This window comes from Myotis daubentonii, chromosome X, assembly GCF_963259705.1.
Source record: "Myotis daubentonii chromosome X, mMyoDau2.1, whole genome shotgun sequence".
Lineage (NCBI taxonomy): Eukaryota > Metazoa > Chordata > Mammalia > Chiroptera > Vespertilionidae > Myotis > Myotis daubentonii.
Window position 1 is genome coordinate 25,918,087 of NC_081861.1, and position 17,274 is coordinate 25,935,360.

The 17,274-nt window shown below is 44.9% G+C and overlaps 1 protein-coding gene and 1 pseudogene across 7 annotated transcripts in view; both read right to left on the reverse strand.

The window, feature by feature from the left end:
* Window positions 1–4,141: 4,141 nt before the first annotated feature.
* Window positions 4,142–4,878, reverse strand: LOC132224114 (activated RNA polymerase II transcriptional coactivator p15-like; annotated as a pseudogene).
* Window positions 4,879–9,513: 4,635 nt separating this feature from the next.
* FHL1 (four and a half LIM domains 1) overlaps window positions 9,514–17,274 on the reverse strand; it is a 76,279-nt gene continuing 68,518 nt past the window's right edge. For 4 of the 7 annotated variants that reach the window (XM_059680100.1, XM_059680099.1, XM_059680098.1 and 1 more), the window contains 6 exons: window positions 14,207–14,388; window positions 13,598–13,772; window positions 12,817–12,986; window positions 12,188–12,374; window positions 11,393–11,592; window positions 9,514–11,011 (listed from right to left, as the gene is read on the reverse strand). In XM_059680100.1, coding sequence (XP_059536083.1) covers window positions 10,928–11,011; window positions 11,393–11,592; window positions 12,188–12,374; window positions 12,817–12,986; window positions 13,598–13,772; window positions 14,207–14,362 — 972 coding nt within the window. In that variant the 5' untranslated portion in view covers window positions 14,363–14,388 and the 3' untranslated portion in view covers window positions 9,514–10,927. Of the gene's footprint in view, window positions 11,012–11,392; window positions 11,593–12,187; window positions 12,375–12,816; window positions 12,987–13,597; window positions 13,773–14,206; window positions 14,389–16,165; window positions 16,270–17,274 lie in introns of those variants that run through there. The other 3 variants (XM_059680101.1, XM_059680103.1, XM_059680104.1) reach the window with 3 other exon arrangements.

The window sequence follows — 17,274 nt, forward strand, 5'->3', positions numbered from 1 at the left end:
CACCAATCCAATTCCAGTGTTTAATAATTTCCTCAACTATCTATAATAATAAAAGCGTAATATGCTAATTAGACCAGAGTCCTTCTGGACGAAGCCGGGCTTGCAAGGGAAGCCCAGGTCCCGGGTGCCAGAGGGAAGCTGGTGCCGGCAGCCAGGAGAAGGAAGGCCTACTCTTACCCGAATTTCATGCATGGGGCCTCTAGTGTCGTAATAACTAAAGTTTGCACATCTATATGCCAGGTACTTTATAGGCATCACTTCAAACCCTTACAACAGTCTTATAAGGTGTGGTTATTCATTTTTACCTGGGATGACACAGGTTTGTGGATATTGGTACATTCAACCAGAAAGGCAGAGCTGATCAATCCTAAGTCTGTCTGATTATAAAGCCAACACCCATACTGCTTGGGGAGTGAACAGTGTCCTATGGCTTGCATGGTAGTTAATAAACTATCTCTGGTGATGGAGATAAAATAAATGCTTAAAGTTTATTGAGTGCTTATACTGGTTATCCGTCACCCTGCTGAGCACTTGCATTATGAAATCTGCATGTAATTCTGCAAGGTAGGAATTCTAAGTCTCATTTTACAGGTGAGGAAAAAAGCTCAGATAGGTTAAGTAACTGGCCAAAGGGCTCATAACTTTAAAACAGCAGGGTGGCCAGGATTTGAACCCCAGAAGTTGGGCTCTACAACCCACTCTGTTAACAAGTAGATATGTTCTTTTTTTTAAAATATATTTTATTGATTTTACAGAGAGGAAGGGAGAGAGATAGTTAGAAACATCGATGAGAGAGAAACATCGATCAGCTGCCTCCTGCACACCTCTTACTGGGGATGTGCCCGCAACCAAGGTACATGCCCTTGACCGGAATCGAACCTGGGACCTTTCAGTCCGCAGGCCGATGCTCTATCCACTGAGCCAAACCGGTTACGGCTGTTCATTTTTTTGTACATTTCTTATTTTTCTTTTACTTCAACATTTAAAATGTTCACAGATGGAGTAGTATATTCATTGATAATCTCCATGGAAGATACACCAAACAAAGCATACAGGTATTCCACAGTTACAGAATTACATACTTGTGGCTGGAAATATTTACCCGTAGAATTTATCTGGAAAAACACCACTAAAAAATACTAAAAAGTTTTGAGTGTTTTACTGAATTAATTTCCATAAAAAGTGAATAGCAAAGAGTATCAGAAGAGATACCTAAATACTAGCTAGCACTTCTAATTTTTTTAAATTTTTTAAAATAATAGTTTATTTTTTTAGAGAGAGAGGAAGGGAGAGGGGAAAAGTGATAGAAACATCAATGTGAGAGTACAACATTGATTGGCTGCCTCTTGCACACCCCCTACTGGGAATTTAGCCCACAACATGGGCATCTGCTCCGACCAGGAATCAAACCAGCAACCTCCTGGCACACAGGATAACGCCCAGCCAACTTAGCCACACCAGCCAAGGCTAGCTAGAACTTTTTGAATATTTCAAACTTTTATAGTACTCTTCTAACATGCCCATGTCAGGAACACTTAATTCTCAATTCTTTTTCTTTTCTCCTCAATAGCCAAGGCCCAAGATGTACATACTTTTTGTTTTCAAGTCTTTTTTTTTTTCAAAAAGCATTATTTGGAATAGGTTGATCATCACAGGATCTTGACTAGCTAATGAGGTAGGAACTGTCTTCAAAAGACATTCTTAAGCATTTATGAAGCAAAACAAAAGAGAAAAATCAAATTATATATAGTTTTTTAGTGGTTCTTTTAATAAAATGCCAAGAGCATTGGACATAGGTCAGAAGCTGCTTGTACTTTAAAAGACAAAGAGTAAAACCCAATTAGAAAAGCCCTGCTGCTGAGTACATTCAAGGGCTGGTATTAATTAAATTCACTTTGGCATTACACTGGAAGAAATGGCTGCACCCAAATGCCAAGCTTTCTTCCGGAAGAAATCTTAAGATAAAGTTTAAACAGAAAACAAAAGTGCCCTTTCAGTACAAGTTAATTTGGCTCTTATTTTAACCCAGTTTTCATCCTTTCCTACACACACACACACACACACACACACACACACACACACACAAAAATTCTATATACTGCATATCTAGTAACATTATTTATTTTTTAATATATTTTATTGATTTTTTTACAGAGAGGAAGGGAGAGGGATAGAGAGTTAACACATCGATGAGAGAAACATCGCTCAGCTGCCTCCTTCACGCCCCTACTGGGGATGTTCCCGCAACCAAGGTACATACCCTTGATCAGAATCGAACCTGGGACCCTTCAGTCCGCAGGCCGATGCTCTATCCACTGAGCCAAACCGGTTAGGGCTCTAGTAACATTATTTAAATGAATTTAGCAGTCAACAAATTTGCCTTCCTTATATGAAGGTTTAACTTATGAAATAAGCTAAATAGCTAGAAAATGCCTAGGTAATAATAGATTTCAGCACCATCTCTCTATTAGCAGATGTTTCAAAATACATACACTTCTTAAATTCATATAAACCTAGGAAATGCAACCATTATCCCCTCTCCATCTAAACCAAAATCAAAATTCTGTGTTCTAACTACCCTTTCTGTATATATAAGGAATACTTTAAAAATCTCCCCAATTAAGTTAACAGGACAAAAATGTTTACAAAAAAGGGAAAGTTAACAAGTATGATTTGTCTAAAACATTATTTGAACACTTTGGTATCTATTAGTTGATGAAGGCTAAAATACGGAAGAGGATTTCTTTATTTCCCCAATTACGCACTGATTAGGGTTACTGCTAAAAGCACTAAAATCTAAAATGTAAAAAAATAAGGTAGAATAGCTGCCAGATAAATTGATAACTATATATGGCCTAGCAGATGGTTCTGAAATCAAGTCTTTGCAATTCCATAAAATGTTTTAGATATAGTTAGCAATCCAACTTAGTATAATAGTGCAACTCTGATATGGCAGTAGCCATTTTTATTTTTATTTTAGCTATCAAAAATAATTTGTCAACAAGGATTATTTACATATTTTTAATCCTTTCTTTTTACTCTTCTATGTAGAATTGTGTCCTATCCATGTGATCAAAATATAATTTAGTTTGAAGAGAATCCCTGCCTTCTTTAACTGCTAATAGTTCCTTTACATTTTTTTCCCTAAGGCACACCATGCCCTGTCTATTGCTGCCAAGTCCCTGAAACTTGTGCCTCAATCTGTGTCTTTGTCATCATGGCTCAATGAAAATCATATCAGAATGCCTGCTAAAAACTTAGTAACATTTAAGTCCAGTAGATTAACTGTAAAAGACCCAAGCTTAGGCCGAAAAACCCAAGTATATGCTCTTTCCCCTAAACCAGCAGTTCTCAACCTGTGGGTTGCGACCCCTTTGGCGGTCGAACGACCCTTTCACAGGGGTCACCTAAGACCATCCTGCATATCAGATATTTACATTACAATCCATAACAGTAGCAACATTACAGTTATGAAGTAGCAATGAAAATAATTTTATGGTTGGGTCACAACATGAGGAACTGTATTTAAAGGGCCAGAAGGTTGAGAACCACTGGCCTAAAAACTGACCACATTACCTACTATAACAGTAAAGCATAGTGATATCTCTGGTTATATATAATCCATACTTAATGTTATAAAATAAAATTTTTGGCCAGTAAGCTTTCACAATTTTTATTAAATCCTAGTCTAATTTAGCAATATCTGATTTTATAGACATCCTATGGGTGATGTTTAATAAGTGAAATCAGACATCTAAATCATTATTTTGTACAGACTAAGCAATCTTATCTAATAAAGATGTGATATGCAAATTGACCATGACTTCAACACAAAATAGCCACCCCCATGTGGACACAAGATGGCTGCCACAAGATGGCCAGCAGGGGAGGGCAGTTGGGAGGGACCAGGCCTGCAAGGGAGGGCAGTTAGCGGTGACCAGAATCAAACCTGAGACCATTCAGTCCACAGGCCGATGCTTTATCCTTGAGCCAAACCTGCTAGGGCATCCTCAGAACATTTTAAATAATCCACATTTTCTTTTAAGAAAGTGTTCTTACAAATTGTTTTACAATCCAAATATACAATAGCTTGGAAAACAATGACAAATTAAAGCAACAGTACAAGTTTTTGGCTCTGATTTTACAGTTTTCTTACTGCATTGTCAATGTCACAAATCTGTTCCTTCAGATGGCTGCTTGCTCGGGATTTAAAGAAAGACCCTTTCTTCTTGGTTTCATTTCACCTTCTGAACCGATCCAATATTTTCTAATATAAATTAGGACTTTTCCTTGAAAGTCCCAAACACTGATGCACCTCATCTTCCCAATCTGAAACATGTCATCTCTGCTGCTGCTGTTCTGCTTGAAAAAATGGCAGGGCTCTTGAAATTTCACCAGTCTTTTGCTTCTTTACAGGGTTTTCTGAAATAACTTGCTTTTTCTCCTTTCATATTTTGTTAACTTCACTGACAGAATTGCTGCCAGAAGAGGTGGAAGAAACAAGTCCCTTTAATTTAGGCATTGCTCCACTCCTGCTCTGGAACCTCCCTCTGCTCCCTTGCTGGCTCACTAGCTTGAGACTCAAATAGATGTGTTATTGATATCCTGCTCCCCTTAATTATGAGGGAGAAAAGGTTTTTCTTCTGGAAATTTGGTAACTAAAATTTCCCCTCCTTCCTCCTGAGTCTTATGCTTGTCACTGAGCACGGCAGTTTCCTCATTGTGATGTGTCAAACACTGTCCCTGCCCTAAGGGGCTCACCATTTTGTTGGCAATGCAGTGTCATAATGGATAGGCTACAGGTGTGTCCAGGGTGATGATTTCTGACTTACTAGCTGTGTGACTTTAGGCAAACCAGATAACCTCTCTGAACTTCAGTTTTCTTATCTGGAAGATAGGGGCAAGAGTGCCAGTTTTGCCCTGACTGGTTTGGCTCAGGGGATAGAGCGTCGGGCCATGGACTGAAAGGTCCCGGGTTCGATTCCGGTCAAGGGCATGTACCTTGGTTGCAGGCTCGATCCCCAGTAGGGGGCGTGCAGGAGGCGGCTGATCGATGTTTCTCTCTCATCGATGTTTCTAACTCTCTATCCCTCTCCCTTCCTCTCTGTAAAAAGTCAATAAAAGTATATTTTTAAAAAAAGAGTGCCAGTGTTGGGTGTGAGGGCCCGATGTAATGTGTATAAGGCACTTACAGTGGAACCTTGGTTCTCGAACTTAATTCGTTTGGGAAAGCTTTTCCTGAAGTGAATTGTTCAAAGACCAAATCATTTTTTCCCATTATAAATAATGTAAATTTTGTTGTTAATCTTCACCCAAGGATACTTTTTCCATTGATTTTTTTTAGAGACTGGAAGGGAGAATGAGAGGGAGGGAAGAGAGAAACATTTGTGTGAGAGAGACACATCAATTGGCTGCCTCCCGCACATGCCCCAACTGAGGCTGGGGAATGAATGAACCTGCAACCCAGGTACATGTCCTTGACTAGAATCCAACCTGCAACTCCTTGGTTCACAGGCCGAAGCTCTAACCACTTAGAAACACTGGCCAGGGCAGAAATTATGTAAATTGAATTAATCCATTCCAGACTCCCAAATGATTGTTTTAACCTTTCTTATACACAGTACATGTTTAATGTACTGTTCAATCTATAAATAAACACTTTAAAGACAAAAAGGACATGAAATGTAAATGAAAATTTAACAAAAAGGAAATGAAATGTACAGCAAAAAATGAAAATTCATGTACACAGTAAGACCTTTAATATAATAAACATGAAAATATTTGCAAACAATTTCCTAAGATGTTGAAAACACAAGGTTTAGCAGTAAACTGACTCATATGCATGTATTCTTTCCTTTGTCCCCTGAGAAATGCATGACTGATCATACAAGTATCATCATGAAAGGGTTGTCAGGTCAAGAACTGAAGTTTTTTTCGACAGCCGAGACATTTTTCGTGAACAACTTGGTTGAGAAATGAATTGTTCGAGATAGGAGCTGTTCAAGAACCCAGGTTTGAGTGTACTTCTAAAGATGCAAGAGTGTTAAGAGCAAGCATCATGTGGCAAGCAATAGCCAGAGGCTGACTCCAATGAGTGTTTCCTGGGAGAGGAAGGTGGTGGAGAAGTCTGTTAGGAAGTGGAGGAAGTGGTGTGCCGGAAGCCGGTCCATCCTTGCTGCTTGACACAGTCGCTGCAGGAAAGAAACATCTGCACAGCATATGTTTCAAGGGACCTGGCGTATATAGCATACTGTTCTTAATATGTTTGCTCCCCTTAGCGCTGTGTGTTTTAACCAAGGTCACCTCTCGAGAAAGGTTGTTTCCCCAGGTAGGAATTTTTCCCTGAAGTCAGGGAGGGGATGCCTCTCCTAGAAAGGTTGTTTCCCCAGGTAGGAATTTTTCCCTGAAGTCAGGGAGGGGATGAAACTCCTTAACTAAGTGCCAGGCGGGTAGTTAATCACTACAAACAATCATGCTTAAGCTACATAATCTTTACTCCCTGGAATGGAGATAAGAAACACCCTAACCTTTGTAATAGAAATTGACAGGATTAAAATCAACTGGTATAAATACGGATGTAACAAGACAATAAACAGCAGAGCCTCTCTGGAGATCAAGACCAGAACTTGGCTGGAGATCCTGGCTAGGCTGCTGATCAACTGAACGCTGTCTCCGTGTCATTCCTTCTTCGCCGACTCCGTCCACACCTTTGGGGACCCCTGGACCTGCTGGGGTCGGACCCCGGCAGTGGTGGAGTGGTGATACAGGGCTGAGGGCCTGGCAGAAGTTCATGCAGCTGGTGGCTGCAGTCTGTAATTGTGTGGCTTTTCTCATCAGAGCTCTTTGGTCCTGGTACAGGCTGGAGTTTTGTAGGCCAAGTGAAAAAGGAAGCAAAAGGGTAACAGGATTGAGGGGATGGAGATGAAGAATGGTTGAAGTGACAGCAGAGGAGGAAGGTATTGGAGATGTATCATAGTTTCTTCGTATAGAGAAAAGCATATAAGCCAGTGCTCAAGTCTTGAGTGAATTGGGAGGCTTGTCCCCTCAGGGCTCTATCCTTTCCCAAGGTTTCAGGAAGCAGAAGGGTGCCATCTGAATTCCCCACCCAACCCACTTCCTTGGGACGCCAGATGACCAGGTGGACTCTTCATTGTTTTAAGCGTTGCTCATTTTCCCAGGGAAACACAAGGGGATGTTCTCCATTCATTAAAGTGCTCATAGTTTCTTGCTGATAAGTTCTGATTCCCTCTAATATCCTATCTAATAAAGAGGGAATATGCTAATTGACTGCCCCACACTCAAAGATGGAGCCCCCCACAGCCAATAAGGAGGGAATTTGCTAACTGACTGCCCCTTCCTCAAAGATGGAGGCACCCACAGCCAATAAGGAGGGAATATGCTAATTGACTGCCATGCCCAAAAGATGGTGCCCACAGCCAATAGGAGGGAATATGCTAATTGACTGCCCCACACTCAAAGATGGTGGCGCCCACAGCCAATAAGGAGGGAATATGCTAATTGACCGCCCCTCCCTCAAAGATGGAGGCGCCCACAGGCAATAAGGAGGGAATATGCTAACTGACTGCCCCTTCCTCAAAGATGGCAGCGCCCACAGCCAATAAGGAGGGAATATGCTAGTTGACTGCCCCTCCCTCAATGATGGTGGTGCCCACAGCCAATAAAGAGGAAATATGCTAATTGAATGCCACGCCCTCAAAGATCACAGCACCCATAGCCAATAAGGAGGAAATAATGCTATTTGACTGCCCCACCTTCAAAGATGGAGCCCCCCACAGCCAATAAGGAGGGAATATGCTAATTGACAGCCCCTTCCTCAAAGATGGTGGCACCCACAGCCAATGAGGAGGAAATATAATAATTGAATGCCATGCCCTGAAAGATGGCAACACCCACAGACAATAAGGAGGAAATAATGCTAATTGACTGCCCCTCCCTCAAAGACGGTGGTGTCCACAGCCAATAAGAAGGGAATATGCTAATTGACTGCCCCACCATCAAAATGGTGGCCCCCACAGCCAATAAGAAGGGAATATGCTAGTTGACTGCCCCACCATCAAAGATGGAGGCGCCCACAGCCAATAAGGAATAGCCTAATTGCTGCCACACCCTCAAAGATGGCAGCACCCACAGCCAATGAGGGAATATGCTAATTGATTGCCACACCCAAAAAGATGGTGGTGCCCACAGCCAAGGAGGGAATATGCTGACTGACTGCCCTTCCCTCAAAGATGGTGGCGCCCACAGCCAATAAGGAGGGAATATACTAATTGACTGCCCCGCCCTCAAAGATGGTGGCACCCACAGCCTATAAGGAATATGCTAATTGAATGCCACGCCCTCAAAGATGGCAATGCCCACAGCCACAAGATGTCAGCGCCCAGTCCCCTTCGCCCCACTGGTGCTCTGCACATTTGCCTCCAGAGTCTTCCAGTCCTCTCAGCTCCCCAGCCGCCCAGGGCTGGCCCGAGACGTAGGCAAGCCTTGGATGTTGGCTGCCCAGCCGCCCAGGGTCACCCGAGGCGCAGGTAACCAGGGCCGGCCGAGGCTTGTGCTGATGGCAGTGGCAGCAGCAGAGGTGTGATGGGGACATCACCTTCCTCTGATCACCGGGTCACCTCCCGCCCCTGAAGGCTCCCGGACTGTGAGAGGGGGGAGGCCAGGGTGAGGGACCCCCCTTCCAGTGCATGAATTTTCATGCACCGGCCTCTAGTAGTAAATATAACCCAGGGGTTCTGCCCTTTGCTTTTATTGCCCTGGGCCTAAGGCTCATCAAAGACTACTGCCCTCTCCTCCCAACTCTGCCTTTAGCTGAAATATGGTTTGACTAAGTGCTCTTATGTTCTGGTGATCCATCATGTAGGAGCATGCAGAAGGAACCTGTCTCACTGGACCTCCAGTGCTGTCCTGCAACAACCATGTGTGGGTGGGTAGGTTGAATAGCTCGAGAACATGAGCCTCAGAGATGTGTAGCAATGATCTAGAAGCTGCAACCTGTGCCCACTCCATCCCCCTCACTGAAGTCCATGGGCCCAAATGTGCAGCCTTCCAAATAAGCACTGTCCCCAAGGAGGGAGGCCCAATGGTGGATATCAGCCATTGAGGACATAGCAGTGTTCAACAGGGGCCCAGGGCTCTATGAGGCACAACATAAGGGTAGCCAACAAAATAGAGATTGTGATGATTTCTCCATTGATATCCTTCAGCCACAGTGCTCTTTCTACCCTCATCCCCCTGGTCAAAGATGATCAATTTGACCCTTTTAAGGGATGGCAACATCTGGGAAGTGCTATTTTGGGTCAGAATGGGTTTTTGTTGTTTTTAATTGGATCCAAGCACTGTTATAGGTCTGTTTTGTCTTGTTTGTAATTTGTGTCCCATGCAATTGCATGGAACTGAGTATGTCCTTGAAGAAAGAAAAAAATTCAGGTTTTAGGATCAGTAGTAACACCTTATAGCAATTACACTGGGTAGAATAAAATGACAGGAGGCAAGTTATTTATATGCTACTTTTATTTCTGTAAGGATACACTGAAACGTTAGATGATATTAGCTAATGACAAAATGTAGAAATGAGGCATCGGCTTCTCTAACCATAGCTACAAGAATGTTAATATGTATTGTCATTACATGTTCACTTTGATATCATCTCATTTTATTATGTAATATAACAATTAGATAGAATACAGTAAGTAGGTGATCCGGCATCTCAGGTAAGCACTACATGGAAATCTGCCTGTGAAGACAGTGACCTCCCCACTCCCCCAGAAATTGAGCTAAGCTCTTGAGGAACAGTCCTAAGAATCACAAGAGACATTGGTGAGCCTCTTTAACAGATCAACAAAAGAACAACAACTATTATGTTACAAGGGATTCAACTTGCCACTGTTTGGAAATGTCACATCCATGTCAATGACCGTCCTGATGGCTGCTCAGCTACCCCTCTAGAGATTTATGGTTACTTCTATAGGATGACTTCAAACTGCAGGAACATTCGAGGGGGCTAAAATGTTTTCATGCAAGTCTCCAAACCCATAATCTATGCTGTTATTAATTTAAAAAAATTATTAATTAAACATACCCAACAGCTGGGTTAGTTTTGTTAAGCTTCCAGAAGTATTCACTGTGACGATGTTCCTCTGAAACAGGCTCGTTCTCTCAGATCTGCCTACACTTTCCACATCACCTGCATGTTCCATACTTGAAAGTAGGAACGTTCAGAAAACACGGCACACGGGGAACTCAAATGTTAGTACGGGGGGAAAGGTCAGTTTAGCATCACAGCTAAGTTCAAATGTTAATTTTCTAGAAATTCATATTAGTCGATCAAAAGCACAAAAGAACAGAAGGAAGGTTTTGATGAAGTTAAACCATGCATTTCGGTAAATTCTCTTTCTGCTCACAGAACACAGGGTGAGCAATGAGTTGAAGCAGCTGCTACAACTCTTGTGTGTCGTGTGATGACAAAGTGGGTCCCAGCTGAGTCACGGAGGGCATCTCAGTGGGGGCTTTATTTCTTAGGCTTGTTGCTTATATCACTAAGCAGCTAAATGGTTAGCACTTTTCTGCTCTATGATAAACATGCAGAAGAGTCAATCTAAGTGTTCATTTTTTAATGCAGCCATTGCAAAATTAACTTTGCTGCAGAGTTGGTTTTGCTAAATTCTAGAATGATCACTGTGCCCTTATTTGAATAATACTGTAAAATGGGAGAAAAGACAGGAACAACTTTGAAGAGGTGAAAGGCCGCTCTTTCCCTATGGATGGTATAGGGCAGAGGGTGAGGACACAAATAACAATACTCAATTCCATTTTACAGGACAGGAGCCCCTGTCACTTTACAGCTTTTTGGCACAGTCGGGACAATACACATGCTCCTGATGGAAAACAAAGCGCTTGTTGGCCAGATTCACGGAGCATTTTTTGCAGTGGAAGCAGTAGTCGTGCCAGGATTGTCCTTCATAGGCCACCACACTGGAGCCTTTACCAAACCCTGTGGAAAACACAAAAGAGAACAAAAGAGAAAATTGAGTGAATACAGGTGAGAGATACACGGCTGCCTTGCCCATTTACAGAGCTAATAAGCACAGGGCAGGATCTGCCCAGCTCCCAGGCCACCCCTCTCCACCGTGATCTGTCCCCTACGCCATGCCGCCGTGACCCTGCTACAGCTCTCAAGGACCTCAGAAGATTCCAGAGCTCAGCCAAAGGTTTCTGTGATTTAAAGAACCCACAATCCCATGCCACTTCAATCGCCCTGTAACACTTGCACCGTCCTCCCAGCATAACCAGTTTCTTTGATTTAGGTCAGGGCCATGGCATCAAAGTGGCCACCAGGAGGCAAACTTGGGCTGTTCGTGGGGTATGCACTTACCGGGCCTCGAGGAGCTGCTAAGCTTCGATTTTTTCTATAAAGAACCACCACCCACGAGGGACAAGTCCTCTCTCCACCCGGATGCCTGCCCCGGAGGTTGGCGCTGGGAAACAGGGTGAGAGGCAAGCGTTTCCCGTGGCACACTGGGGGCTTCCTAGCTTTAGAGACTGGGTGGCTCACTCTTGACACAGTCCTTTTCCCTGAGGATGGCAAAAGTCTTCTCAAATGTACATTTCAAGGCTCCCCGGGGAGATGGGAACAGTGGAGGCGGGGAAAGGGCCCAGGGCACGTGGATCGCGGCCGCGAGATGAGGAATGAAATGATTAGCTCGGGTGGCAACAAAGCTGCCCACAGGCACCTCTGAGCTAGCCTTCAGCTATGGGGTGTTATGATCCCAGCCTATCACTCTTCAGCCTCCCTCCCCTTCCTTCCCCTAGCCTCTACCCCACCCTCACCACCCCTTCCCCCCCTCCCCTCCCCGCCCCCACCCCCACCCCCAATATCCCACGCGTGCGCAGTGCCTGCCCATGGCCTGCCCATGGCGTGGGTCTCAGGCTCGTGAACTCCGCAGCACAGCATCGTTAGTCAGCAGCAGTCAGGAAGTGTTCTGTATTGCAAAGGCTAACCTGGCCTGGGGGAGAATTCAAAACTATTTGGGGGTCTTCAGGACCACAATGGCAAGGGGAGGGGGCATTCTTAGGGGCCTTTATGGATGAAACCGAAGTAGGAAAATGAGAGTTGGTTACCATGCGCAAAACCTAGCCTGGCCGACTTAGCAAGGACTCTTTAGCCTACCAGTGATGGGGTTCTTGCATCCAGCACACTTCTTGGCCACAAAGTTCTTGTAGCAATCCACGCAGTAATACTGGTCCTCCACAGCGGTGAAACGCTGCCCAGCCAGCTTCTTAGAGCAGGTAACACACACAAAGCACTCGGCATGCCAGGGCTGATCCTGGTAAGTGATTCCTCCAGATGTGATGGCCTAGACCAGGGAGTGTAGCACCGAATTCAGATTCAACAACTCTTTTGTTGAATGCCTACTATGTACCAGGCACTGTGCTGGGCGCTTTGGTCTACAATATCTCATTTAATCACCATAACGGCCATGGGAGGCAGGTGCTATTATTACCCCCAGGTTACAGGTGAAGATACTGAGGCTCAGAGAAGGCGAACTAGGTGGTGGAGACAGGCCTCTAGAGCCCCGGCTGCCTGTGCCTCCAGGGTGAGTGCCTTTCAGACAGCCTGAGTTGGCCCCATACAGTTTTCTACTCCCAGTCTCCTCATCTGTAAAATGAGCATAATAATTCCCACATCACAGGGCCGTCGTGGGGATGGAATGGGATAGTGTGTGTGCAAGTGCTCTGCCAACTGTCAAAAACGCTTCTAGAAACAATAGTCCATATAGATCTCCCTTGACAACATACCTTGTTGCACTTCACGCAATGCTTGGCAAATTTGGACTCATGGCAAGTCACGCAGTAGAAGTCCTCCCCTTTCGGGAAGAAGCTTCCAGAGCCGATGACTTGCTTGCAGTTGCTGCAGGTGAAGCAGTCTTTGTGCCAGACGGTCCCCTTGTACTCCACATTCTGATCTCCTGCAGGGGGAGGAAGCAATTGGATAGCCCCACTGATAGTGCTCTGCAGGGGGCTGCATCCACTCAACTCCAACCATGGGCCCTCCAGAGGTGAGGGAATGCAGGCCCTGCAGTGACTGGCCTCACACTTCTGATGAGCCTACCCGTGGAAGGTTCCTCAACAATGGCCTACTTGTGGGTGTGCCAACCCAGATCTGTCAGGGAGGGGACCCCAGCTGTAGTGTTTGAGGAATAGACACCCGAGACCCCACTCCCACACCCTTTGTGGACTTAGAGATTCTATAAGGGATGGTCTGACCCAGAGTTACATTCTAAGGAAAAAGCATGCTTCCATCACTTACTCTACCCAAATGAGAAAGTGCTACATACTTTTCACTTCCTTCTCTTGCCACAGACAGTTCTCTCCAGTGGTCTTTAGTTTCCGAATGTGTGCGTGTGTGCGAGCATATATGTGTACGCATGTATACATATATATATATATGCGTGCATATATATGCTAAAAGCTAAAAGCAGCTCCCAGTAGCATTAGCCCCATCGTCCCAAGCAACCCCACATCATCTCTGCCCATAGGCCTCCTCCCTGGCCATCCCAGGAGTGAGTATGGGCAGTACCTGCCACAATTGGCTTGAAGCAGCCCTTGCACTTGGGGGAGTCCTCCCGAGTGGTGCACTTGTTGCACAGGATCTTGTTGTCCTTGGACATAAAAGTCTCGTTGGCCAAGGGGTGCAGGCACTTGGCACAGCGGAAGCAGGTGTCATGCCAGTAGCGGTTCTTATAGTGCACCTCCTGGAAACCAAGCAGAAGGATGGGCTGCTGTGACACAGGGGTGCTAGGAGGGGGGCAGGGGCCTACTACTACCCCTTACACCTGGGGATGCCCTGACGTGAATGTTCTAATTGAGAAACATGAAGGACACTGAGGTGAGGATGGAAGACTCACAGTTCCTGAAACAAGAGAAAGTACAACCAACAAAGCTGGCATGGGCCTTGGCACCAGCCGCTCCAAGTCCTACACAGAGAGCTCAGGACACTGTCAAGGGAACAAGCACTAGAAGCAAGGGTGGCTGGCTCCTGGGCCGGGGCCTCTTGTTTCCTTGTCTCCGTGCCACTGCCTGTCCTGACTTCCACATGGGTAGCTGCAATGATGAGGAGGACTCAGGAGAGGGCGGGCTTTTGTTGTCTCAGTCACAGGACAACCAACCCGTCCGGTCCCAATGTTACCTTGGAGTCCGCACCGATGGGCTTGCGGCATTCCACACAGGTGTTGGCGCAGAACTTGTCAAAGCACTTCAGGCAGCAGTGGTGGCCATCCTTTTCCACGTACTTCTTCCCCTGCAGAGGGTCCCTGCAGTAGTGGCAGTCAAACTTCTCAGCCATGGTGCCCACCTTGTACCTGGAGGGACCTATGGGGGCAAACAGAAAAAACAAATGACGACTGGAAAGACCAGCATACTGTGCCACAGAGGCTTCCGGGGGTTGGGGGGGGGAAGCTGTGCAAGGCCTCATGGGGCCTGCAGGCACCAAGGCCAGAGACACTTCACTGAGACTCCTAGGAAGAAAGAACCCTTGAGGGTAGCTCCCCAGGGGCCAGAAGGCCAAAGGTCAGGGAAGTCCCTGGGGACTTGGGAGAAACCCCTGCTGGGATATCCCGCTGTGCTGCTTCACAGGACACTGAGGGGGGCAAGTGGATCAGAGCTTGTGTTGGCCCGACAGGGGCTCTGGGCAGTGCAGTGGCTCTGAGCAGTGATGTGAAGGAGTGCGGGGGTGTGACGGAGCAGCCAAGAGAGAAGGAATTGTTTTACATAAAGGGACGCACAGCTTTAGGCACAGTCTGCATGCAGCAGCTGTGGGGTGAGTGATACTATTCAGGACATTGGCTGTTTGAAAAATTGCAATTTTAAAGTAAAATCTGGGGGGAAGGGAATAACTTATAAAAAGTGTTAAGCTGATTATTCCAGGCTGGCTGGCTGGCTCAGCCGGCTTGTGGAGGAGGGAGGTGCCCAGACCCTCTGCTTCATGGGCTACGCTCTAGAGCAGCTGTGGCCAACCGGTGGTCCGAGGACCACGGGTCCGTGAGGGCCAAAAGGTTGGTGACTGCTGTTCAAGACAGTAAGCCAGAAACCTCCCTGCCAGCTTCCAGCTCCTCCTCCATAACTTCTTAGTGGGGTGGGGGGTGAGGGGTGGAGGGGTGGAATAGCATCTTCCTGAAGCCTCACTTTCCTCCTGACTGTAAAATTCAGTTCATCTGAACAAAGACTTACTGCTGTCTCTAGACAATGCTAGGCACCCAAGCAATCCTTATTAATTTGCTTAATCTGGAAACAGCCTAAGTGCCCATGGACATAAGACACCGGGGGATAGGGGAGGCTAGGGGACTGTCTAGGGCGGGGGGAAAAATGGACACATATGTAATACCCTTTGTAATACTTTAAGCAATAAAAAAAAATTTGCTTAAAATGTCTGCATTAACTTTAAATCTGGCAGAACACTTTTATATCCTACAGAGTTTTGTCTAAGGTAAACTGACTGACTTCTGAGACCTGGGCAATCAAGCAAGAGAAAATTAAAGTGGCACTCTCAACTGGTACTGGCAAATTTTGCAACTGTAAATTACTTGTCATAGTGATGTGCAGTTTTAGGACATGCCAAAATTAAATCCCCCTTTGTTCAAGCAAGTGAGAGGATAGATATAGTCAATGAAGTGATACTATTCAGGACATTGGCTGTTTGAAAAATTGCAATTTTAAAGTAAAATCTGGGGGAAGGGAATAACTTATAAAAAGTGTTAAGCTGATTATTCCAATAACTTCTTCCACTGCCTTCATATGAACAAGTCCCCTCATCCCATCCTGATTGACCCCCACCCACCCCTGACTCTAGATCACCCACTTGCAATTACAAACACTGCTAAGGCACCCTGTTAATCCTGTCATCAAAAAGGTACCAAATGTGAGTATCTACAAGTTCTCAGCTTCTTAAACATATATTAACTTGTTTGTCTCTCCCTGAACAAGAAACTTACACAGACAAATAAATAGCAAGTATTTAATTTGCTCAGGAAACAGAGAATGGAGACTATTTGTCCAACTACCCACAAACATGGTTATTGTGCTAGCAGATATCCCCAGCATAATTTAGAAAGAATGAGGGAAAAGCAATGAGCAGTTGCCCGATACTCACCGCAGCTCTTCCACTAACTGAACAGCCCCAAACTCCCTCTTTGGGTCCCATTCCCAGCCTTTTTTTTTTATACAAACACATGTCCAAGTTGTTTGGATCTTGTTGCCATAGGCAACCAAATAGCAGAGTGTGAGCTAAGGAAACCACACCCTGTGTCTCAGACCCTGCCTCGGTGAAGGCTGGTGAACTGTCACTCAGAATTGGGTCAGTTTCTGAAGCCAGCCCAGCAAAAGAGGGAATCAGACCACTGAACAAGCTTCATGTTCTGAGCCAGCCCAGATCCAGTTTGTGCTGGCACACAGACAGACCCCTCATCTCCAGAGAGTGATGATTGAAACATTCTTGGGCAAAGATAATTGCTCGAGACAGCTGTATCACAGCAGATATTTATCAAGACCAGAGAATAGTTCTTACTAGTACTTTCCCCAAAAAGGAAAGCAGGATGTTCCCTTACACAATTGAGTTAGAAATGGAAAGTAGAGACATGGTGAAACCAGGGTCCATCTCCTTGAACTATACAGTTTACATAAGGCAGCTTTAAAACTGCCTTTAGCCTCAACATATAGAAAAATGTGCCTGTCACAGTGATAGCATGTTGAAAATCACTTTCCTATTTCATTCTTGCTGGTCCTTCACATGTCACATAAAATCTTTATCTTACTAGCTTTTTCCATATTGAAATTGTGCACTCAACAAAAATTTACTTTCTTAAAATCTCCAGTAACAGTAAATGCCAGGAAATTAAATTATCAGTGGCTCCTAAATGCCATTTGGCAGGAAATCAGAATCTATAAGATTAGACTACCCTGTCTAGTTATCTCAGCTGGTTTAGCCTTTCAGACCATCATCTTGGACCATATTTGAAAATCCCTTCTCCCTTACCAAAGTCCCTATTTACAGAATAAAACTTCGAACATTACTCATTTTAATCTCACGCTCTTCTAGGCTTCAAGATGATGAAATAATCCATCGTTTTCCAATGAACATGGAAGTACCAGAGTGTGTTGTACATGGAGTCACATTCAATGAAGTTGCTCACCACTCTTATCATTCTTATAGTACAAGGTCTTAACCCAAGCAAAGGGCAAATTAAAAGAATCCATCCCAAG